The sequence below is a fragment of the Bombus huntii genome, chromosome 17 (genome assembly GCF_024542735.1).
Source record: "Bombus huntii isolate Logan2020A chromosome 17, iyBomHunt1.1, whole genome shotgun sequence".
In the NCBI taxonomy this organism is placed as follows: Eukaryota; Metazoa; Arthropoda; class Insecta; order Hymenoptera; family Apidae; genus Bombus; species Bombus huntii.
This window is the reverse complement of record NC_066254.1, coordinates 2,460,106-2,481,754: the sequence shown is the minus strand read 5'-3', so window position 1 is coordinate 2,481,754 and position 21,649 is coordinate 2,460,106. Positions and strand designations below refer to the sequence as shown.

The following is a 21,649-nucleotide window of genomic DNA, read 5'->3' as shown; positions in this document are numbered from 1 at the left end:
TCACACACTGATTAATTTCGTATTTTGAACAGTGTATCAGCTACTTACGTTACAGGCGAGGATTTGCGAAACTCGAAGGGAAGTGTAATGCAAGAACTGAAAAGGAAAAAGAAGCTCAAGCCATTTCAACTGATCCCGGCAATTTGAGAATTACTGACAGGAAACACAGGTGCAAGATGGCTCCGTCGGCGAGGAAGCCAACAGGAAAATCGGTGTATGCAATCCGGTGCAATCGGAACATCCCCAGCAAGGCGCGGGTATCCTAGAGGAGCTGGGACAATTTCCATCCAGGAAACCTTCGTTTTCCAACAAATCCTCGTTCGACGGTCTGATGTCTTCGTCGTATTCATAAGGGTCATCCTCTTGGGGATCCTGTTGCTCCTGGTCGGAAGATTCTTCCGGTTCCAGGAGCGTATTGTTCGAAATGCTTCTCTCTTCCTCCGCCAGGATCGGCCAGGAACCCAGGGAGGATCGGGAGCAATGGCTGATTCGTTAGCTGTATTTATTAATTAATGCAATTTTCCTCCAGGACCTTCTCTCTTTCTACTTTCTTATTCCTTTCAAAACGTCTATCTTAGCTACGTCTTGCTGCCTCATACAGTTCTTGCTTCTATTCTGAACGTTACAAAGTCTGTACATAAATTTGAATTTCGCATCTGTGCTCGCTGTTAACGTTCAACGCCGGACTGTATCATTTTACGATTATGTTTCGAAAGAAGTTCGCGATAACTGTGTGTCGATAAGCAAGTGTCCTTTTACGTTTGTTACCGCCATTGGTAAAAAAGACAGTGGAAGGAGATCTGCATTTTGAAGTAAATTTTTATTAAAGTTGGGTTTATTATATTACGCTCACTAAAATGAAATCAATGCCGTAATTACGATAATTTATTCTATTTAACATTTGTATTGTAAATGCTCCTTTTTTCTTCCGTTCAATAAGCCTTGTGAGATATGTACAGTTTGCACGTGCAATTAGCGTACATTGCTAATTGGACAGCGTTGTGAACACTTGTCGATATTCCAATTGCTGGATTACGTAATATAGCGAGAAAAGTTTCGTGAGATAAATAGGAACTGTAGAGTGCAATTTGATCACCGTGTGACTGTCCGAGGGTTCGTTGGAAGTTGTAAACACTTTCGGCTAAGAAATATACGTTTTTTACCGATTGACCTAAGCTTCGTTTTTTCCCTTTTTAAGAAATCTTACAAAATTCTGAGAATGTCACAATATCTCCTTTGATATCCTCGTAACAAAAGGTTGGACTTCAGAATAAGATACAATGTGTACGATGCTATACACAATTTAATAATCTTCATCATAAATAGTTTTTCAATCGCATTTTATTCCTCGTTGTTTGCAATGCTAACGATAGTTTAAACTTCACGAGTAATGCTTGTCATAGAAACAAAGAACACAAATATATACTTCATCATTCTATGTTTAATTAATTTCCTATCAAATATTTATATGTGTATATATGCACATACATTGTAAATATTTGTTTTTATACGAAAATAATTCAATTTCAAATGTGGGGGTATAATAATTATTATAATTAATATATATAATATATATAATTTATCTAAAATACAGTATATATATAGATCTTTATTTTATGTTTATATTATGTTACATATATATATATATTGTATTTTATATAAAAAATATTGATTGATTGAGTGGTAATATTATCCATTAACTTTTTCCCTGTCAATTGTCACCAACTATCTGCTACATGACTGAACGATAACAATAAACAATTAAAGAAGAAACCAGCCGTAACGCGCGAGTATCGAACGCAAGTGAACTTTACGATGGAAATATTCAAATCTTGATATCAGCTATCGTCGATAATTATGACAAGTTCTGAGAAGAAAAAAACGTAAGCGTACATAAATTTTGCATACGCAAACGATTACATAAATGTTGTAAGAGTTCAACTAACAGTTTATTCGTAAGCTTCGAGATTAGTAATATTTCATTGCGAAGCAAACGATGCAAAAAGACGGAGAATGTCATCAACGAAAATAACATTCCAAGAACTATTACTGCTGCTATTGACGATAATCCAACGTGGATGGAAAAAGAAATATCGCATAATTCAGCAAGCGTTAGTGTCTTCGGGGTCTACGCTGTACACCTGATGCATAGCCTACATGCTGACCAACTACTGTAACTATTTGACGAATATCCACAGATGATGCAGCAATTCTAGCCACCGACGAATATCCTAAGGTTGCGTCGACATCATTGCAGCAACACAGGCTAAGTCAGTGGAGAATGGAAATAAATACTGACAAATGGACATGTTACGTTTGCCTTGAATTTACCATAACCACGTCGCACTTAATAAGTGCATTATATAAGTGCATTATATTAATCAACTGGTTGACCATTTTGGGTTACGTCTTGACCGCAAGGTAACATGGAACCAGCAAACGACAAAGAGACCCAGCAAATTCGACTCTTAGGAGGAAAGCAACGTTCTGGTTGACCGGTGGACGTTCTAAGTTCAGCATAGAAGCATAGTCACTTGTACATAAGCGCATCATGAAACCAATCCTGGCAGCCAATTATGGGGCATGGAAGCGAAAAGCCTACACAGCAAAGTGTGCGGTTCTTCAGCCAGGACCAAGCCAAGAGAAATCCTCAGGACGATAGAAAACGCAACACAATTGCTACGTTGGAAACGACGGAATTCGTGAAAATCTGTGGACAAACTGTGTTACAGTTTGCAGGTGACGTGGCTGTGCAGCCAGTGCAGTTCAAGACTACTGGACCATCCCATCTTGGTAGCCAGGGACCTACGCTCACTCAATCAGCCTCGCAAAGTCCGAAGAGGACATGTTGGTTACATCGACAACAAGTTATCGGCGAGAAACACTTACGCATTGACGCCAATGAAATATAATTTCGTATGGACCCCGTCCAAAAGGATAGTTGTTCACTTACCGAATGTCTGTGTCGTGAATGTGTTTTGAACAGACTGTGAAGACTCTAGGATACTAGAAAACGAAAAAGGAGAAGATTCAACAAGCCACTCTAATCGTGTCTACGTTACTTGATTCAAATGGAAAAAATGGCAAAGGAGGTAGATACAAGCCATTTTGATCGGTGACCCAAAAACAAACGACGATCGAGAGACCTCGTGATATTGCTTCTGACGTTGGTTTGGAAAAAATCGAAGATGCAAAACACGCGTCAAAGGAAAGAGCGAGATGCAAAAGACGAAATGACGCTGACCCTTCGATGGTCATCTGCAAGACTCGCTCCTTATTATTCCGTGCAAGCTAGCGATGTGTTGATGCGAGATGAAGTTGACGTGGAATTACCAAGGAAACGACGAGAGCCGGCGAACAAATGCAAGGTGAATTTTGACACGGTACCAATAGCTGCGGTCAGCTTATTGCGTTCGTACGCGTTTAGTGACGACTTTTCTGTTTCCTAACCTCAACCTTCTTCTTTTTTTTTTTTTTTTTAACGTAGAGAAATCCTCATGGACACTCTGTTGCTGCGAGGATAGCAGAGTAATGTCCGACAAAAAAGTTATGAGTCGAGTTATATTGACCAGGCTGTGACTGCAGTTCCACTTCTGGGCGCCATTCCACTACCGCTCGCCATGGAGACAACCTAACCTCAACCTAACTCCAACCTAACCTCAACGATCGTCATCTTTTGACTATTCTCAAGCAGATGAACACACTGTCGCTCAATTAGTCTCATTAATTAGATGTAACATTTGGGGAAAGATGGGACATTTCGGTGGACGCTAACTTTTAGATAAAATGGACGTACGGATGGAGGACAGAGCGACAATGTTGGACCGGAGAATGAGCGCAGATGGTTGTTGAAGTAACTGCACGGAAGCAATGGGCTATCGTAAAGCAGTTGCAGCTTTTAATGTCCTGAAAACTGCATTGGACAGGAAGGTGGGTCTCTGTCGAGAAAGTCCTCGATAGTTGTTGAGGACTAGTTTAGAACCTTCCCAAAGTGTATTTTCACTGGAGGAGGAGGAAGCATTAGTATTTGTGTGAGATGGAAGACCTATTATTTGGTTAACAACAATTAATAGCAATTTATGCGCCCCATTGTGCATTTTTTTTACACTTTTCATGTCAAGTTTTGAAAGTTTATTTTAAGATAATTCAATAAACAGATATTGGCGCTAGACAACATTTTTTGTAAATGCAACACCAGTGATGCATATAGTATTTTAGAGCAATTCTTTCTGTAGCGTTCTCATCTTGTCTTTCCTCTGAATTTCCTGGATCAAAACATAAAACTTCTGCAAATGTTCACTCTTTTCAAACACTAGGACAATTTTATGACAGCAAGTTATTTCATATAGAGTCATGAAAAACTAGTTTAAGAGTACACTTACAATTTTGAAGTCTGTGACAATGTTGAAAATTATTTAAACAATTAGGAAAATGCAGAGAGTAACAATAATAATTAGAAAATTAGAAAATGTAGAGAATAGGAATAATTCTTTTTAATAACACTCGTTCTCCTCGTAATTCGATGTCCAAAGTTCAAAGTCATACAGCTAAATCATAAATTATTATTCATAAATTGCGGTTAGCACATGAAGATTTATTCCTCTTGCCAGTGCCAACATTTCAAGAGTAATTTCTTTTAAAAAGTGTAAAAATCGTGATTCTTCTTAATAAGACTTGAAAATTGCTTACAAGTTTTCCGAGAGCGAGGACGAGTGACAATGAGAACACGTGAGACATATCTACACGATGTGTTGCTGTTTATAAATTATAAATAAGCATTGTTGAAAGTCAATAGAATAATAATCCGTTTGATCTGTCCTCCGCTGAAAAGAATACAAATGTAAATACTGTTACGTAAGAATGTAATAAGAAACATTGCAATTTGACTTTTCATCAATAGGATTTTATCAAAAATTAAATCTTAGATATCCTCGTTTCGTGTTTGATGAGTCATTAATAACACAATAATAGCCTTCTACGAGCTTCCGTCTATCGCAGTCTTATCTAGGTGTCCTCAGAGATTTTTCTCATTTTAAATTCTCATTTAAGTTTACTTAAGCAGAAGACTTTTAGTTTTAGCATTATTTGTGTAAAGCAATACGTATATTGATTTCACTTGTTCTTCTTTGGTTATTAATAGTACTCCGGCATATTCCGTTATAATGTGCAATCTGCACGTTCAGCGCTGTGGAAATTTGTATAACATGTACTCTCTGCTTTCGAGCTCGCAATTACCGCATATCGTACATTTCGCTGTTTCTCTAATCCTATGAAACATGTTGTATTTACCGACATTTACCGGTTAAGCTAATTTCTTCCTATCCAATTAGTCCAAGCTGCTCTATATTATTTATACGTGTTGGTAACTGTAACTGGATATAATCTTCACGTTTGCGTGTCTGCAGCTACTTCGATTCTCTCGTACATCGGATCGAATTTCCAGATTCTGTGTTTGTCTCTGGTATAAGCTTCTCTCTTATCTCCTTTGGGATGTTTGGTGTGGTTTGGTGGGAGGGGTTACTAACTTCAAACAATTCTCTAAATCGTAGCAAGCGAACGTCTTTCGAAACATTATCGTAAAAAATTGCATTATGTAATCGAGAACTTTGCATAATATATACTCTGTTGATAAGGAATCGAGCAGCTTTTCTTTACCTGTATCGTTTGAAACATTTCAATATTTCCCAGTGTTAATAATTTTCTATAAACTTAAGCTTGAGAGCAACAAAAAGTATGCACTGTCTGAGTTTTTTAGACTGTTGAATTTTAAGTAAAACTGTGACATAAATTGCTGGCATTTATTTCGGACATGAAACTCGATACTATGTTTTAAACACGATAGCGGCAAGCTTTATGAAGGCCCTGGAAGTGTTATAAAATATACTTGGACGTTTTACATTCTTATTACAAAAATATTCTATATTTACTAACGGCCATTGAATAATTTAAAAACAAGAAGTCGTATCGACTGAACAAGCAACAATGCGCAAATATGGAGAATTGTTATCGTTTGAAAGTGCGGGTAAAAGGGGAAAAACACAAGTTTAAAAAGTTATGCTATAAGACTTATTCAATTAAAACAATTTGATTACGAATAATCATGATAAATAATAAAAATCTTTTTGCTTATCAACCAAAACGATTTTTCGCCATTGATAATGGATGCTAAAACAAAATCGGGTTATCGACAATTGGTAATGGGGTAACGAAAAAATCCCGTCATCGATAATGATTATCGGTACCTAAAAAAAGTTCCGTCTTTGATAATGGTTATCAGCAGTCAAAAAGAAATTCGCCTAAAATAACGGTTATTAGTCACCAAAGAAATTCTCTAATTTATGATGATTATCGGTAGCAAAAAATTATGTCGTTGATAATTGTTATCAGCGATAAAAAAATGCTTTTTTACATAATAGGTATCAGTAACCAAAACTATAATGGTTAGGAGTAACCAAAAACCCTCAGTCATGAAAAATGGTCATTGGTGACTAAAAATAACTCCGTCACGAATAATAGTTATCGACAGCCAAAAAATGATTCTGCCATAATGGCTGTCGGCAACAAAAAATATCTCACGTAGATAATGGTAATCGGTAACCAAAAATACTGGAATCATATATAAGGGGTTCAAGTATTCGTAAGTAGAATACTTGAAAATTAATATTGTTTAATCATTTAATATTTTGAAAAATTTCTTTGGTACTTAGTGTTCACTGTCTTCTATTACAACAAAAGTTACCAGTATGTCAATCTCTCCCCCCCCCCCCCCCCCCTATAAAAATTGTAAAAATAAATGTTACTTTTGATCTCTGATTACGGTTAATTTATAGTGCAACAATCGAAAATAAAATTACCAAAAGTTCTGACGTAACATCTTAGGTAGAGACGTCGCAGGTGATTATTGATTTTTCCACGCGGTAAAGCTTGCATAAGAGTATGCACTGAAGTGATAAACCGAGACTACGCGGCTCTCGTCATTTATTTATAGGAACAAAGATGTGGCTACATGTCGACAAACTACATGTACTTGCATCGTTAACTTTGCACTTTATCAATAGGCTGACGTTCCTCGACATTAATTACGAAAGTTGAACCTACTTTATGCGTTTAATTTTAAGTAATCAATACGAGGCATATATAATAAGAATATTTGTTTAAAAAATGTTGAAATTGTTAGATATTATACGACGCACCGGTTGATGTATTTCTTGTAAAATGAAATGATTGTAAAATTCTCGTAAATAATGATACGAAATGACCGGCCAGAGAGTAAGCACGTGGCAATAAGCATCAATCTGAAACGTTGCATAATGTATCAAAGATATACACGAACGATTGACCTCCAAAATAATCTCTTACTGTTCGTCACAATCCATTAAACATGATTCTAGTTATAATGTAAAAACAGTGAACCTTGTGTTTCATTCGTGTTTTTAATCCTAAGATATCCAAATCGAATTCCATGTAACGTTTCAATAACAAAGAAACATTACTACAATGTTTTTTTCATATATTTTTTAATTTTTCATTGTATATTCTGTATACCTATGACAGACAGAGAAAAAATCAAAATAATAGCAGAGTCGTAAAAGCAATTATAAGTAATGAGAAATGCAAACAAAATATTTAGAGATAATAATTTAAATATAAATTGTAGCGTTAGAGATATTTTATATATAATTATCTTAAACAGATAAGCTTGAACACAATTAAGTCTATTTGAAATAATACCATAATAATTGCTTGAAATCGTTTCAAAACATTAATTTATCAAATTGTAGTTGTTAACTTCCGTATTTTATATAAATAATAGACAACACATTGCACGTTAATTTAATTAAGTAATACAATTATAGAAGTAAATAGAATGGAAGAATTAATAATTATAGTATAATAAATTATTATGGAACAGAATACTCTTTAATCCAAGATTTAAACAAACAATAGATTTTAATTAATTTCGATTTCTTAACAAGTTTCGATTTTCATTAGAATTGTCGTATAGTTAAAATTTTTAAACTATATGTAATTATAAAGTAGTTGAGAAAATTTCGAGGGAAACATAGCACAGGCTATGAATAAACTGTGATTTCTTATTAGCGAAAGAGAAGAAAAAAAAGTAAACAAAGGGGTTAAAGTTTCGAGATTTTAAAAATGGCGTCATGTCTCGAGGGTTGACCAGCAATGTTGGGAAAATTAAAGAAAAGAAAGTAATACAGTAGTCGTTATCTATATGCGGAATAATCTATCTGATTATTATTTATCTACGCATGAATATATCATTTCGAAATTTTGTAATATTTTGTTTATGATTCAATCGAATTTGAAATTTCAAAATTATCGTCCAAGTATATTTTACGATAAAGTACGTTGGAAAAATGAAGAACAAAAAGTGAAGAGGAGATTTGCTTATAATCACATGTTGATCACTCGATGTAATTAGTTGTGTTTCAAAATAAATACTTACCATTCAGCACATTAATTTTCCGCCTCTGACGTCAGAGGATGTACCGGGCACATTTCACTAATCTTCTTGAAGTTCTCAAATTTTAACAATTAAATGTCTATATAGACACTAGTTGACACAACAAACAGTGATCTATGATTCACGCACGTCAAAGAAAGAGAATATTACTTCTTATTATTAAGAAACATGAAGGTAGCGTGAAACGAAACAAACGACAAAATTACTCCGGCGCCATGACGCATAGCTGTCAGAGCAAGCTGCGCAGCCGAAGATGCGTATAAATACGGTTGAGAGGGAAATTTAAATCCTAGAAAATTCCTAGGGAAATAATTCTACGTAAGTATTAGATGGATCTGGTTTTTGTAAAACAATTAAAGTAATTACTTGACAATTTGTTTGGTATCTCCGATCCTTTTCAAATTTCCATATATTGAAAAGCTTCTTAAAAGTTAAATATTATTTTAAAAAAGTATCACAAACAATTCTAATTGTAAGTACTTTTAATTTTATATCGAAACTAAACTTAAACCTAACCTAAAACAGGCTACTAAAATATTAGTTTGTTATTTGTTATTTCACAGATACACAAAATTTTGCCCAACACTGCCTACCAACAACAGCAGCAATGAGATTATCAAATTTTCTAAATCCATGACCTAAGTTCATTTATTACGGATTGTCTGGCAACTTTCCGGTAAGCGTTGACCTGTGAAAACGAAAGTATTTTTCCTACGATCTTTGTGACTGCATTTAATTCATCTACAATATTTCGTCACTTTCCAATATGTTAGTTCATATGTTCATTATCACACATATAATACATATATTACAATATTTTGATTACAGAAGGAGAAGCAACTAAAAACTACTAACAGGCCTCAGAAACAAGGTCAAACTGGTTTATATTATATAATAGAAATAGAATACTGTTTTTATGAGTATATATTATAGGTATTACTTAACACTTTCACTATCACCGTTTAAGGAAAAAGTCACTGTTCACAGCTCAACATTCAAAATTTTTAAATCTTACATAATGTGACATATATTTTTACATATATAGTAATAAAACCTGCTAAGTAGACAACACGATTCTTAGAATCGCACACATATGTGTAACGCTGAGCTGTGAGTAGATTGCTTCTTACTGCAAACTACTTGTCACACATATCTAGATATGTAAGGTAATGTATTGTTACCTACTTAACGCACACGATGCTACTGAGGCAAAGTCGTCGTCAACGAGTTTCGACGACGGATTTAACAAGGGCGGAAACCTCCATGTTTACATTTCTCTGTCGACCGTTCGAGCGATTTACGAGTGTTGTGTTACAGTGTCTCATGTTATACGTGTGACTATTTGCACAAAATCTGATATTCTATGTGTTCCAAACAATTTTATGTACAATCTTTGTCAATCGAGAAGAAAAATTTAAAATAAGTGAAAACAATGTGTTGCAATGTCAGATTAGTGATAATTTGGCGTTGTTTATAATAAATAGAAATGGTATCTCAAACGAAAAAATAAGATTTATCCTAAAGACAATTGAAACACAATATACATGCGGTCACGAGAATATTGGCACACTGTTAAAGAGTGAATAACTTTTTTAAATTGGATCAAACGACTCGAGCCTTTTTGAGAAGTTAGGAGGATTATTTTACTAGATGATGTGGCAAAAGATTCTTGAAAAAATTGCAGTTGATCGGAATCGCAAAGGAAATAGTGAAGATAATTTCTTACAAATTTTATCTGAATTTCTAAGGAAAATTTGTATATAGTATAAACATGTAATCTATCACATATGTGTGACGAGTACACATATATGTAGCGAGAAGGTAAATAATAAAGTAAATAAATAAAGTAAATAATATGTTAATTAGGCTGTATGGAGGAGTTCAACAGCTGCGATGATGGAAATTTGGAGGATGCGGGGAATGTAAATTTGGAGGAGATTACAAAAGAAGACTTATGATATTTAACGTCATGATGAAGAATATAATGAAATATGGGGGACAGAAGAAAGAAGAGAAGTGGAAGCAGTATAAGAAAGGTATCTAAGAGCAGTATTAGTGACTGGAGAGGTGCACACCTACAGTAGGATATTTAGACAAGAAACGAAGACGGAGAAAATACCTCTGGGGTCAGGAGAAAGGTACATAAAATATGAAGATATGAAGAAGAGATTAGAAGATCAGAAAACTCACTACTTGAGGAGTGCAGAAGGGTCATTGATAGGGAAAAATGAAATAACATGAGCCATAGAATGGCAAGAGAGAAATTTAGAGGAAAATAGGAACGAACAGATGGGAAATGGAAAACAGAAATAACCTTTCGTTTATTACATATACATGTAAGTGTGATTTAAACTATATCATGTTTAGTCTCATTTTAATCAGAAGAATGTCGCAAATGCGTGGGTAAAAGATTAAATTCGAGAAAATCGAAGATAAACAAGTTCCATCATCGTCTCATGGATAGTTAGTGATTTTTCATAGACGATTGAATACAATAGATCAGGTTACGCTACTCAAACGTCGAGCTCCGTGTTGTGTTGAAGAGAACAACATTAGAATCGATGACGGCCTATCAATTAGGACGAAAGAAAGTATGTACTTACGAGAGGAAAGGAAAGTCAAGAAGATAAAGATAACAAAGTTAGGTTCGGATTAGGGAACGAATGGAGGATGAGTAAATTCCAGATGAGGAGAAGAAGGAATGCGGTATATGTGAGAAGGAGGAGGGAATAGGAGAACACGTTATAGCGCGATGTGAATATACAACAGTGGGTGAACGAACAGAAATTCTTATCGAATAAGAGGCTAATGGAATAGGATGGATGAAGAAGGTGACGGATAAAAGGGGATGAGTAAATGAATCCCAACAGAGAACAGGAGCTTATAGCACATTTTGGTCAACATTGGGTGAACAGTATAATATGATTCTAAGGTCACTGTAGATTATTTTACTGCACGCAGATTATAGATTACATGGCAGTAAGGGAAGATGACGTAATGTTGAAAACAAGAAGCGTGTTAGGCGTTTGGAATTTTTTTTTACCATTGTTCATCGTCGTCCTTAACGACTTCGCTTCGTTGTAATAAATACTGAAATAAAATATATTATTACGACGTAGTATAACCTACAAACCGATTTATCTCGAAATGTGCTAAATGTGCTCTAGACCTGTATTACCGGTTGGTATTCAAATATTGGAGATATACAGATGTTTACTGATGCAAAATAAATGAGATATAAAATGGAATTATGTAGGATATTTAGGATGCGATTACACGTAATAATATGCAAGAGCGATTCAATGTATGCCGGGAGGGATTTGAAATGAAAAATAAGCGTAATGTAAAATGGGAATAAGTAGAGCTTCCTTATCCAGAACACAGCATTTTCCAGTAACGAATGATTTTTCTCTTTCAAATATGTACATATTTTATTATTGCCCATACAAAACGTATTTTTTCCCTTAAATCGATCAAATGGATTTTGATTAAAAGAACTTAGTACGAAAGCAATATCGTTCTATCTGTCGAGACAAAATACGACATATTTAAAAACCTCGAAGCTGCCGTAGGTGCAACAGAACTGGCATATGTACATGATGCTGGGAAAATTACAATCGCGAATATTAAAAAACAAAAATATGATACTGATCTCAATTATTTGAAGCACGTAGATCCTTCGAGTGCTGGCAACAGTAGGAAAATCTTAAATATATTGATGCAATGAGATGGTTTCGTTACGATAACGACGATATCTTCTCATACCGATGCATTCGTGGCATTCGAAAAGAAGCTTCGAACGTTCGAAGTAGACAAAGAACGTGGCTCTATGAAGTTCCTTATGTTGATTGAATTATGATTAATAATATAAAATATACTAAATATAATAAAAGGTAATAAGGATTCTTAAAGATTCAATTGATCCTAATTTGTATTTGAATAAGTGAAATTTCATATGAGAAAAATAATTGTTCCATTATCCAAATATTTCATGATTCGAACAGTTTCGTCTTGCTGTTCCTTCGGATAAGGAAGGTTCCTACTTCGTAATTACCAACAAATGTCCATCCAATTTCAAAGTTTTAGTGGGCCAGATGTTCAACACACTAAATAAATATTACTACTACTACTACTACTACTACTACTACTACTACTAGTACTACTATATTACAGTACCTGAGTAATATTAATTCTGAAAAGAGGTGGATAGATATCTGGAATACAATTTTTTGAATTTCTTAACTATAGTCCGATAACGATTAAAAAATAAAGCGTGGAACAAATAATTTCTTCGTAATGTTTCTGTCGGCTGAACGTGATAAATAACGAATGATTACTGATAAAAATTATGTATATCATTGTTTTTACAATTAGTCAGCTGATTAATCTTTTGTTGCCATAGTATTACAAGATTTAGATGTTTCTCCAACTGCAATCAATTACCAAACTTAATGGGACAAGTAATCCGTCCAGTTTATTAATCTCAGCATTTATTCGCAGCGAGTATTTGATAAGTAGAAGATAAGGAACGTCAAAGAAATCTCTTAACCTTTCAAAGTCACCTTCAAATTCTTCGAACAGAATTCTTAATTTCGTATTATAAAAAATTATTAATTTCGTATTTTCCTAATAACTTTTCCCTCATTTCCAACGATTTCGTATTTAATTTAAATTTCCTATTGGAACAAAACTCGCTTATTTTCCAATGCAGTGCTTTTCGAAAGATCACATCCGCGAAATTTTTCTACCCTAATTGCGGCAGAGTATTTTCATTTCCTGTATATGTCAATTATGCCTAATCACATATTTCTGAAATACTAAGCTTGTAAAAATACTAAAATACAAAAAAAGAGAAAAAGAAAAATGTTATTCCCAGTCAAACCGACAACCTTCGATTAACATTCTTTTAATGATACATAATTAGTTTTTAATCAAAAGAAATTTCTTTTCAAGTTTCTCCTGGACTATGTTAATTTCGTTATCGATGATCTGTACAGAGTGATACTCGTATCTGGAGGGATCTTGAATATCGCTTGATACATCCTCCGTTTCACTGATCGTACTCCATCAACGAATTCCGAACAGAGAAATTAAAGCGGCGACGAAACGAAGGCAAATGAAAGTAGACCATCATCGATTTAAAAACGACAAGATGCAAACATGCATCCGATACATGAAAGTAACGTGACTTCCTCAGTCGTTAAGAAAGAAAACTTTCGCGATACGAATATCGGCCTGCTTGTTCCTAAAACGAATCTATTTTGAATGGTATATGCGTATACGGTTACTGACATTAATATTTGGACATTCTTTCAAACAGAATAACATCTTTTACAATTCAACCAGACGACTTTTTTTTTTTTTTTTTTTTTTTTTAGGAAAGGGGAATTTTATTAATATAAAGAGAAGATTAGTTTACCAGGTGTAACAAGAATTTTGAAATGACACTAGTAGCTTAAATGCTACTGCAAGCATATATTTTTTAAATATACTTGCATTAATATTCGAAGTCTTTCTATCAGATTAGAAAAAATTTTCTTTTTTAATTCGATTTATAATTAAAAGATCAAGGAATCTGTAGATGTGCTTATCGCTGAATAAAACGGTTCTAGGTTTGATAATTACAAATATCAATTTCATAATTTCGTATTGTACGAAGGAAAAAGAAGAAAGGAAGAGAAAAGAAAGAGAAGAAAAATGTAATCACATGGCAATATCCTATCACATGTAAGAAATAATAAAGATTGTAAAGAATAAAATTGCCGCGGTTTGACTCGTCTATGACGTTGTAATTAACGTGCACCTTATCAAGTGCGAGAAGATATTCGGATACCTTTCAGAGAGTGAAGTGTATCTATATAAAGAATGACAAATCTAAAATTGAACTAAACTACCATTAAGAGACATTCAGGAAGCCATCGTTCTATATATATAATGCTATCGTTTACATTTCGCATTCGTCCCCGTCACTTTTTCGTATTTAGAGAGATGTCTCTCTAGTCGAGCTATTAATATCCAATTTCGTAAATGGCGAGGTCGACTAATCGATATTATAAAGCGGAGCTTCCTCGGCTACGGGTCGTGACCCCATGTGGGGTCGTGTAACAAAATTATGGGGCAGCGGAAATTTTTGCAACTGCCACACACCAGAGGAATAAAAATGTCGATGACCTGTCAGCAAAGGATGAAGAAGAATTTACCGAGTTGTTAATCGATATGGATATAAAACAGCAGCTTTTTAACAAATCGTTTAAATGAATTTTTGCTTAGAATTAGAACAGAATTTTCAACAATTTTTAAAATGATCTTGAACACGCTTATGATATTTTATATCACATATGTGAAAATGTGACTCAACAACTCTGTTTAAATAATATCTGATGGTAAGTAAATTGGTTAAACGTATTAGTATTCAGTCATACTGTCACAATAGTTTACAATACTAATAATGTGCCTCAAATATATTATTAATATTAATGCAACTATTCAAATTTGTTAACGTTCGACAAAGTTATTTGAATAATATTTCATGCTAAACAGATCCAGCAAATCTATCAGTAATGTTTAATGCATAGTATTATTCAAATTTGCTTACGCCCAACAACTCTATTTGAATAATGTCTGATATTAACTAGATTCCTCAAGGCAATTAGTATTTACCTATACCATAACAAAAACCTATTAATAATATTAATGTACTACTATTATTAATAATGTTAATACCATTATTTAAATTTGTTGACGTTCAGAAAGTATACTTGAAATAATATCTGATATTAAGATCTAGATCCCTCAAGGCAATTAGTATTCACTTACAATGTAACAAAAATCTATTAACAATACTAATGCTATCTCTCAAATATATTAGTAATGTTAATACTATTATTCAAATCTGTCTCAGACTCAATAACTCTACTTGAATAATATCTGATACTATATAGAACCCTTAGCTCTATTAGTATTCAGCTATACTATCACAAAAATCTATATAGTTCTTATACTAATTATATTCGCCAAATATATTAGTAATAGTAATACTATCACTCAAATTTTTTAACGTTAAGCAGCTCCATTCGAATAATATCTAATGATAAAGCAGATCCCTCAAATCTACTAGTTTGTACTCAGTCATGCTATTACAAAAATCTATAATACTAGTAATATCCTTCAAATATATTAGTATTCAACGTTATTATTATTATTCAAATTTATTAATAATCTGAATATTAAATCCTCGCCTGAATTATATAATAAAAATTGTAAATAAATAATTAATAATAACATGAAAAAACGGCGTCTTTATTATTGATGGTTGTAAAATGAAAATATCAATTCACTCTGAGAAACATTGAACATACTCTGTTATATCAGATATTCAGCCAGAATTTAATTCTTTATGCAAAAATAAACAAACACATCTGTTTCACCGATATGCAAATTTAATTCTGCCCTAACAGGTGATAATAAATGATACAATTATAAATGTAACAAAAAATTGTTTAGAATTAAACTTCTTTAATTCGTTGTCGATTAATGTCTTATTTGTACAGGGTGGACAATATATAACTGACCAATTTCAAAGTCCCGCCATTCCGAAACGATGCATCATTTCCTGTTCCGCTGTAACAATCGTATCATGGACGTACGACAAAATAATCATTCAAAATTGTCAAAATACTTCATCAAAGTAATTCGTCGATAACGATGACCTCACACAAATTACTCTGCCGGTATCGTCCGGCCATCAAAGATCGCCTGATTCTATGGCAGTGGGTTTCTTCTTACGAGGTTATCTCAAAAGTAAAGCGCATGTCGATAAACGAAAGCCAATCGAGCAGCTAAAAGATGCTATTCGAGAAGCGACGGCGAACATAACTTTCGAAACGTGCGAAGATGTAACGAAAAATACGACTGACAGTGCTGACTTTGTACAGCGTCCGAAGGCAGACATCTTCCTCATATCATGATTCCATACATAATTTCCAAATATTAATAAATGATTCGTATTAAAAAATACTGTTATTTTTTTACTTCGTCTAAAAGTTATCGACAGTGAGAATCAGTCGGTCATATATCGTCCGCCCTACATATCTATTTCATGTACCTTCTTATGTACAAAACTGTGGCTGCGTAACATTCTCTCGACATAAAATGGGTTGGCGAATGGGAAAAGTTTAAGAAGCGTTGTCATAAACCATTCATATCCTACCTCGATTAAGGAGCAATGTTCTGATAACTCTGATATATATCTTGCCATATTTCGTTTTGGCAACGTGAAATAGAAAGTCTGACACGATTCCATCGCCTTCGTGTATATCGGTCTCCGCCAAAACCTCTTTCAGCGCCTCCACCCGTTCTTCCGGCGTACTTTCGTCGTACGACGACAATTTGTTCTCCAGGCACTCGACCACGCTGAAGTCTTCCCAGAACTCGGGCGGATCAGTTTCGAGCCTCCTGGAAGATTCGGTATCCAGGAAACCAGAGATGTCCAACCCTGCGTAAGACACGTCCAACGCCAAATTCGCGAATGTGGGAGTTCGTGCTAAAGGAGAACTGGCTTGCAATTTCCACTGATGATTCTCACGATCTCTCGACTTGCAGCGACTTTGCGAGTCGCCGGTCCCTATGGAGCTCGCTCGGTTGTTAGTCCGAGAACGTTCCTTTGAGTCAGCGAAGGAATATTCGCTCATTTTCTGCGAATTGCTTGCCTCTGGTCGCCAGAAGTATTTTTCCTTCAAATCTGCCGGCAGATTTTCGTTTATCCCCAATAACAGTTGCCTGTCCTCGCTGCTTTTCGACGAGGCCGCTTTCAAATTCCAAACGGCCTGTAAATCACGGTGTTCCGCGACGTTTCCCTTTGTTTTCCATGTAAGATTTCCTGCTTCGCCGTCGATACATTCCGAGCAACTTTCGCTGTTCCTTGGAAGAAAACCATCGTGAGAAACTTGAATTGTCTGCCAAGACGAGTCTTTCTGGGAATCCGTCTCCGCCGCGCTCTGGGAATATTTTGCTGGCTCACCGATTCTTCCTCGCACGCCAACTTCCGACAAATTTTCAACCGGCTCTCGATCCAACACATTTTGAACCGTGTCAATCGTTCTCGAAGAATGACCTACCTTCCTTTGATCTTGATAGCTACGCTCAAATTTCCCAGACACTCGCGGATCGTGCTCGTTGCTCATGTCCCATAATCGGATTTTCGATCTTAAGAAGATCGAAATTTACGTACCGCTGTTCATGAGATCACGTTATCCCAACACTATCTTTCCATTTGTCTCTTTCTCGTCGACACAGCTTCGCCTCGTTCGTTCATTTATTTAATTCTGCACTCTACACTGTTACGAATGATGTTGGGATCGTATGATGAATTTTCGTGAATTAATGCCAATGGTAATTTCGAGAGTGCGCTACAAGAAGCAGTTAGGTTTTAAGGATTGCTGTCTTATGCTGGCATATGCTTGGGTGGGCAGGAAATGTGTGACGCTGACAAGAGCATGGAAAAACGACTGAACTGCCTTGACGATACCACACAGGACGAAATGGAAGATAATGTTACGACAGATGTAGAAGATGCATACAATACCGAGAATATAACGGCAATAATGGCATTCCTCAACACTTTGAAATATTTGAGGCGATAGAAACAGTTGAGATGATCGAAGGCACAAAAGGAATGTAACTTCGTCGAATTGAATCTGCTAAAAAAGTTGTGTGATTTAGCAGTTAAAATGTTTGATCGAATTATATTTAATTGCATTATTTGTATTGCTATTATTATAATTTATATTCTTCTTTTTAATAAGTAGGATAAACATGAATTTGCGAAGATGAACATCCTTCTATTTAATTTCGTTATTTGTACTGCTATTATTATAATTTATATTTTTTTTTTTGGAAAACATAGAACAAAGATGGACATGCTTTTCTTTAATTTCATTATTTGTATTGCTATTATTAATATCTATGTATTCACATCTATGCATTCACTATGTATCACATACATAAACCTTTGAATACACACATACGAAACACATACGAAAACCTTTGTCCCCCAACAATTCAGATAACCGAGATTCTACTCGAATTAATTTTTACAAACATGGAATATCTCAATTGGATTCTTGCTGGCACATTATTCATTAAACCTAATGGCATATATATTTTGACTCAATGAAGATTATAATACAGCAATGGGAAAGAAAGTGAAGACGAACAGCGTCCTCTCACATTGAAAACGTCAGTGACTCGTTCTTCCAAAAATACGACATAACCCCCTCACTACTCAGAAGAGACCAAGTCGCTATTACTCGCATCCGACTAGACCACACAAAAGTCTCCCACTTGCATCGATTGACAAAGGACGCAGCTCCCGGTGAAGAATGCGGCGAATGCAACGTACCAGTCGTTTTATTTTATCCTGCCTGGAGTGGTATAACACACATCGCTCACAAACTGAAACCGTGTATTAGAGACAATGTCAACAAAGAAACAATCAACGATCTGTGAAGGCCCATTAAAGGAAGCAAGATAATTAACGTGATACTTTAAGCATATCTGCCTTCGTAGCTAATAATCTCGCAATCGATGCAACGTTAAATTTATATATATAAAATTTTACGAAATTAAATTAAATATCAGACTGGTCCTTTGTGATTTGAAATATGGCGCCCTTACGTCTGTTTCCATAGATTTGTTTACGAAACTATATATTACAGAGAGAGATAACTTAAAAGTGAAATTAACACCTAACCTATTTTATAATGTGATTGGCTAATGTGTTATTAGAAACGCGTCTCCTATTGGGCGATCAGATCGCCCCCTGTTGGCTGATACAAAATGGTAATTGCGTAGCCACATTCTCAATGGCAACGCGCTTATATAGCAGATCGCCATACATAGTTAAAGATTAATTATGGTTAAAGAAAAAATTAAGTGGAGAATATACAATAAAATTGACTCATACGACGCATCATTTCTGAGAAAATCGAGTTTGAAAAGTTGCCAAGTATACTTTAACTTGGTTAAGACTAGGTGTGAGTAAACAATCAGCACGAGGTTATTACACACGTGAAAATAAAAAATGTTGAATAATATTTTTCCGTTTAAGGCATCATTTTCAAGGAATTAAAGTTTGATGGAAATAATGTTTAATTACGAACTGGTTTGATACAGGCGCATGATATATCTTTAAATTTATTTTTCTCAAAAAATAAAAAAAAAGAAACAAAGCGTATTATGAAAAAAATTCTATTCTACATTTTTTACTTATTTTCACATAAAGTTTAAGCTCCTGTCGATTCTTTACTCTTGTTCAGTCTGGAATTATTTAAATTTAAGAATACTTGTTAAATTTTCAAACTCGATTTTCTCGAAAACGAAACCTCGGATGGAAAAATGTTATATCAAACGTTTTCTATTCTTTCACGTAGAATTGCCCCTTGCTCCGTTGTATTACAAAATTGTAATTGTGGAAATCCACCTCACGTGTGTATAGAAAACAAGATTATAGTTTTGCAAATATATCGTTCTTATCGACCATGTCATGTTGTGTGACCTAATAACTAATACTATTGTTTTATACCTGTGCAAAATTACTTGGAACTGAGATACCTTTGTACTACCCATTTCATTGTGTTATCAAAATAAATAAAGCATGTACGTATATACTCATCAAAAGATATTGATGTACAATTGAAAGTATATCACGGTGCTGTTTACAAAAATCATTTAGATCGCATCGATAAGAATATAAATACTCGGAACTTCCAATACATGCAATTGACTAACTGATATCAGCTATATAAGTGCCGATAAACTGATCACATTGTTATAGACCAATTGTGTATATCTCTACGATCAGAAATTACGACTGCAACATGAAATTAATGCTAATGTTAATAAGAAAATGTAACTATGAAACAACGACAGAATTCTATATAGAGGGTGTTTTAAACAAATTGCATAAAAATTTGATCACAACTTTTATGTGTCAAAGTAGGAGAAAAGCAGTTCACAGTTCATATAAATATTAAGGTAGTTCTTAAATAAATCAAAATTTAAGATTACTCTCAAATTTCGAGCAAAATTAATCTTCAGTTTAGGTCAGATAAGACATTGAATAATATAATTCTGAGTTTAATTTATTTAGTGCTGTTAACTAATTTTCTGAAGTTTTTCACAAATTTTCTTTCACAATTATTAATTCCCTCTCCTCTTTTTAACAATTCGAGATTGATATTTTTCTTTCTTGTTGGATACTTTCTTTTCAACTTGACGATTTTGTCAGATCTGCTACCTCAATTAAATATCGATTTAATGTTCTATCTTCGTATTGCAATTATTTATATCAACTTTTGACTTTTCAAGATAAATACAAATGATATAAAAAATTATTATTATTATTTCATATCATACTAGTCATCAATATCATATTATCTTTATATTTAGCATTTATTAATCAACTCCAATTTGACTAATATAGTTGACTAGGGAACTACCTTATCGATAGGAAACTAAAAGCAGAACGAATGTCAAAGCGTTTGCCATGAAATTCGCGAACATAGACGCGTTTCATACAAAATATCAAACGTGTTTAAATGTACCGAGATATAATTAGTCTGCGAATTTTTATAGATCTATGGGAAACTTAGAGGTTTGAAAAGGAACAAGATCCACGTAAAACGCAAAAGAACATAAAATAATCCAAAGTAATCGTTACGATATATACTTGTAAATAGTGGGAACATTTCATAGTTTTAGTGTTAGAATTTTGTACAGACCATTTTGAACATCTATTCTAATTCAACTTTTTTTATCGTTAATATAGAATATAAACATTTTTCTCTACTTTGGTGCACAAATATGAGACGAATCTTCAATTTTATTTCCATAATTGTATTGTGTTCATTATATGAATTAATTGTATTCATTTTATTTCCATTGTATTCACAAATAAAAATTTGCATAAATATCCTCGGTCGAATTATGATAATATATTTTCAATATACATATTTATGATACAAATTTACAGTATCAGACAAGATTAGACGGTATTAGACTAAAATGTGTTAATGTTAAACTAAATTACATGTCAGTAACGTGCGCATTAATAATATAAGTTTGAATAATTTTCCTCCTGCACCAAAATTCCTACCCATCATTTTT

The 21,649-nt window shown here is 34.1% G+C and overlaps 1 protein-coding gene and 3 long non-coding RNA genes across 13 annotated transcripts in view; 2 read left to right on the top strand and 2 right to left on the bottom strand.

The window, feature by feature from the left end:
- The window catches only part of LOC126874974 (trafficking kinesin-binding protein milt), an 85,811-nt gene that overhangs the window by 24,827 nt on the left and 39,335 nt on the right, over positions 1-21,649 (bottom strand). Inside the window, exon 2 of one of the 8 annotated variants that reach the window (XM_050637529.1) lies at positions 16,695-17,820. The exons of 1 other annotated variant lie outside the window; for it this stretch is intronic. In XM_050637529.1, coding sequence (XP_050493486.1) covers positions 16,695-17,667 — 973 coding nt within the window. In that variant the 5' untranslated portion in view covers positions 17,668-17,820. Of the gene's footprint in view, positions 1-48; positions 103-158; positions 479-8,467; positions 8,692-16,694; positions 17,843-21,649 lie in introns of those variants that run through there. 6 more of the 8 variants (XM_050637530.1, XM_050637528.1, XM_050637531.1 and 3 more) reach the window with 6 other exon arrangements.
- LOC126875047 (uncharacterized) lies at positions 638-4,174 on the top strand. The gene is made up of 2 exons (XR_007693229.1): positions 638-3,368; positions 3,488-4,174. It is a non-coding gene; the product is annotated as an uncharacterized LOC126875047 (long non-coding RNA).
- Positions 3,458-8,461, bottom strand: LOC126875037 (uncharacterized). The gene is made up of 2 exons (XR_007693220.1): positions 4,690-8,461; positions 3,458-4,547 (listed from the first exon to the last, which is right to left on the bottom strand). It is a non-coding gene; the product is annotated as an uncharacterized LOC126875037 (long non-coding RNA).
- On the top strand, positions 8,780-16,050 carry LOC126875027 (uncharacterized). 3 transcript variants are annotated; one of them, XR_007693206.1, is made up of 3 exons: positions 8,789-8,957; positions 9,049-14,868; positions 16,036-16,050. It is a non-coding gene; the product is annotated as an uncharacterized LOC126875027 (long non-coding RNA). The 3 variants fall into 3 exon arrangements; XR_007693205.1 differs by lacking the exon at positions 16,036-16,050 and having other exon boundaries at positions 8,792-8,957; positions 9,049-9,253; positions 9,314-13,349; XR_007693204.1 differs by lacking the exon at positions 16,036-16,050 and having other exon boundaries at positions 8,780-8,957; positions 9,027-13,349.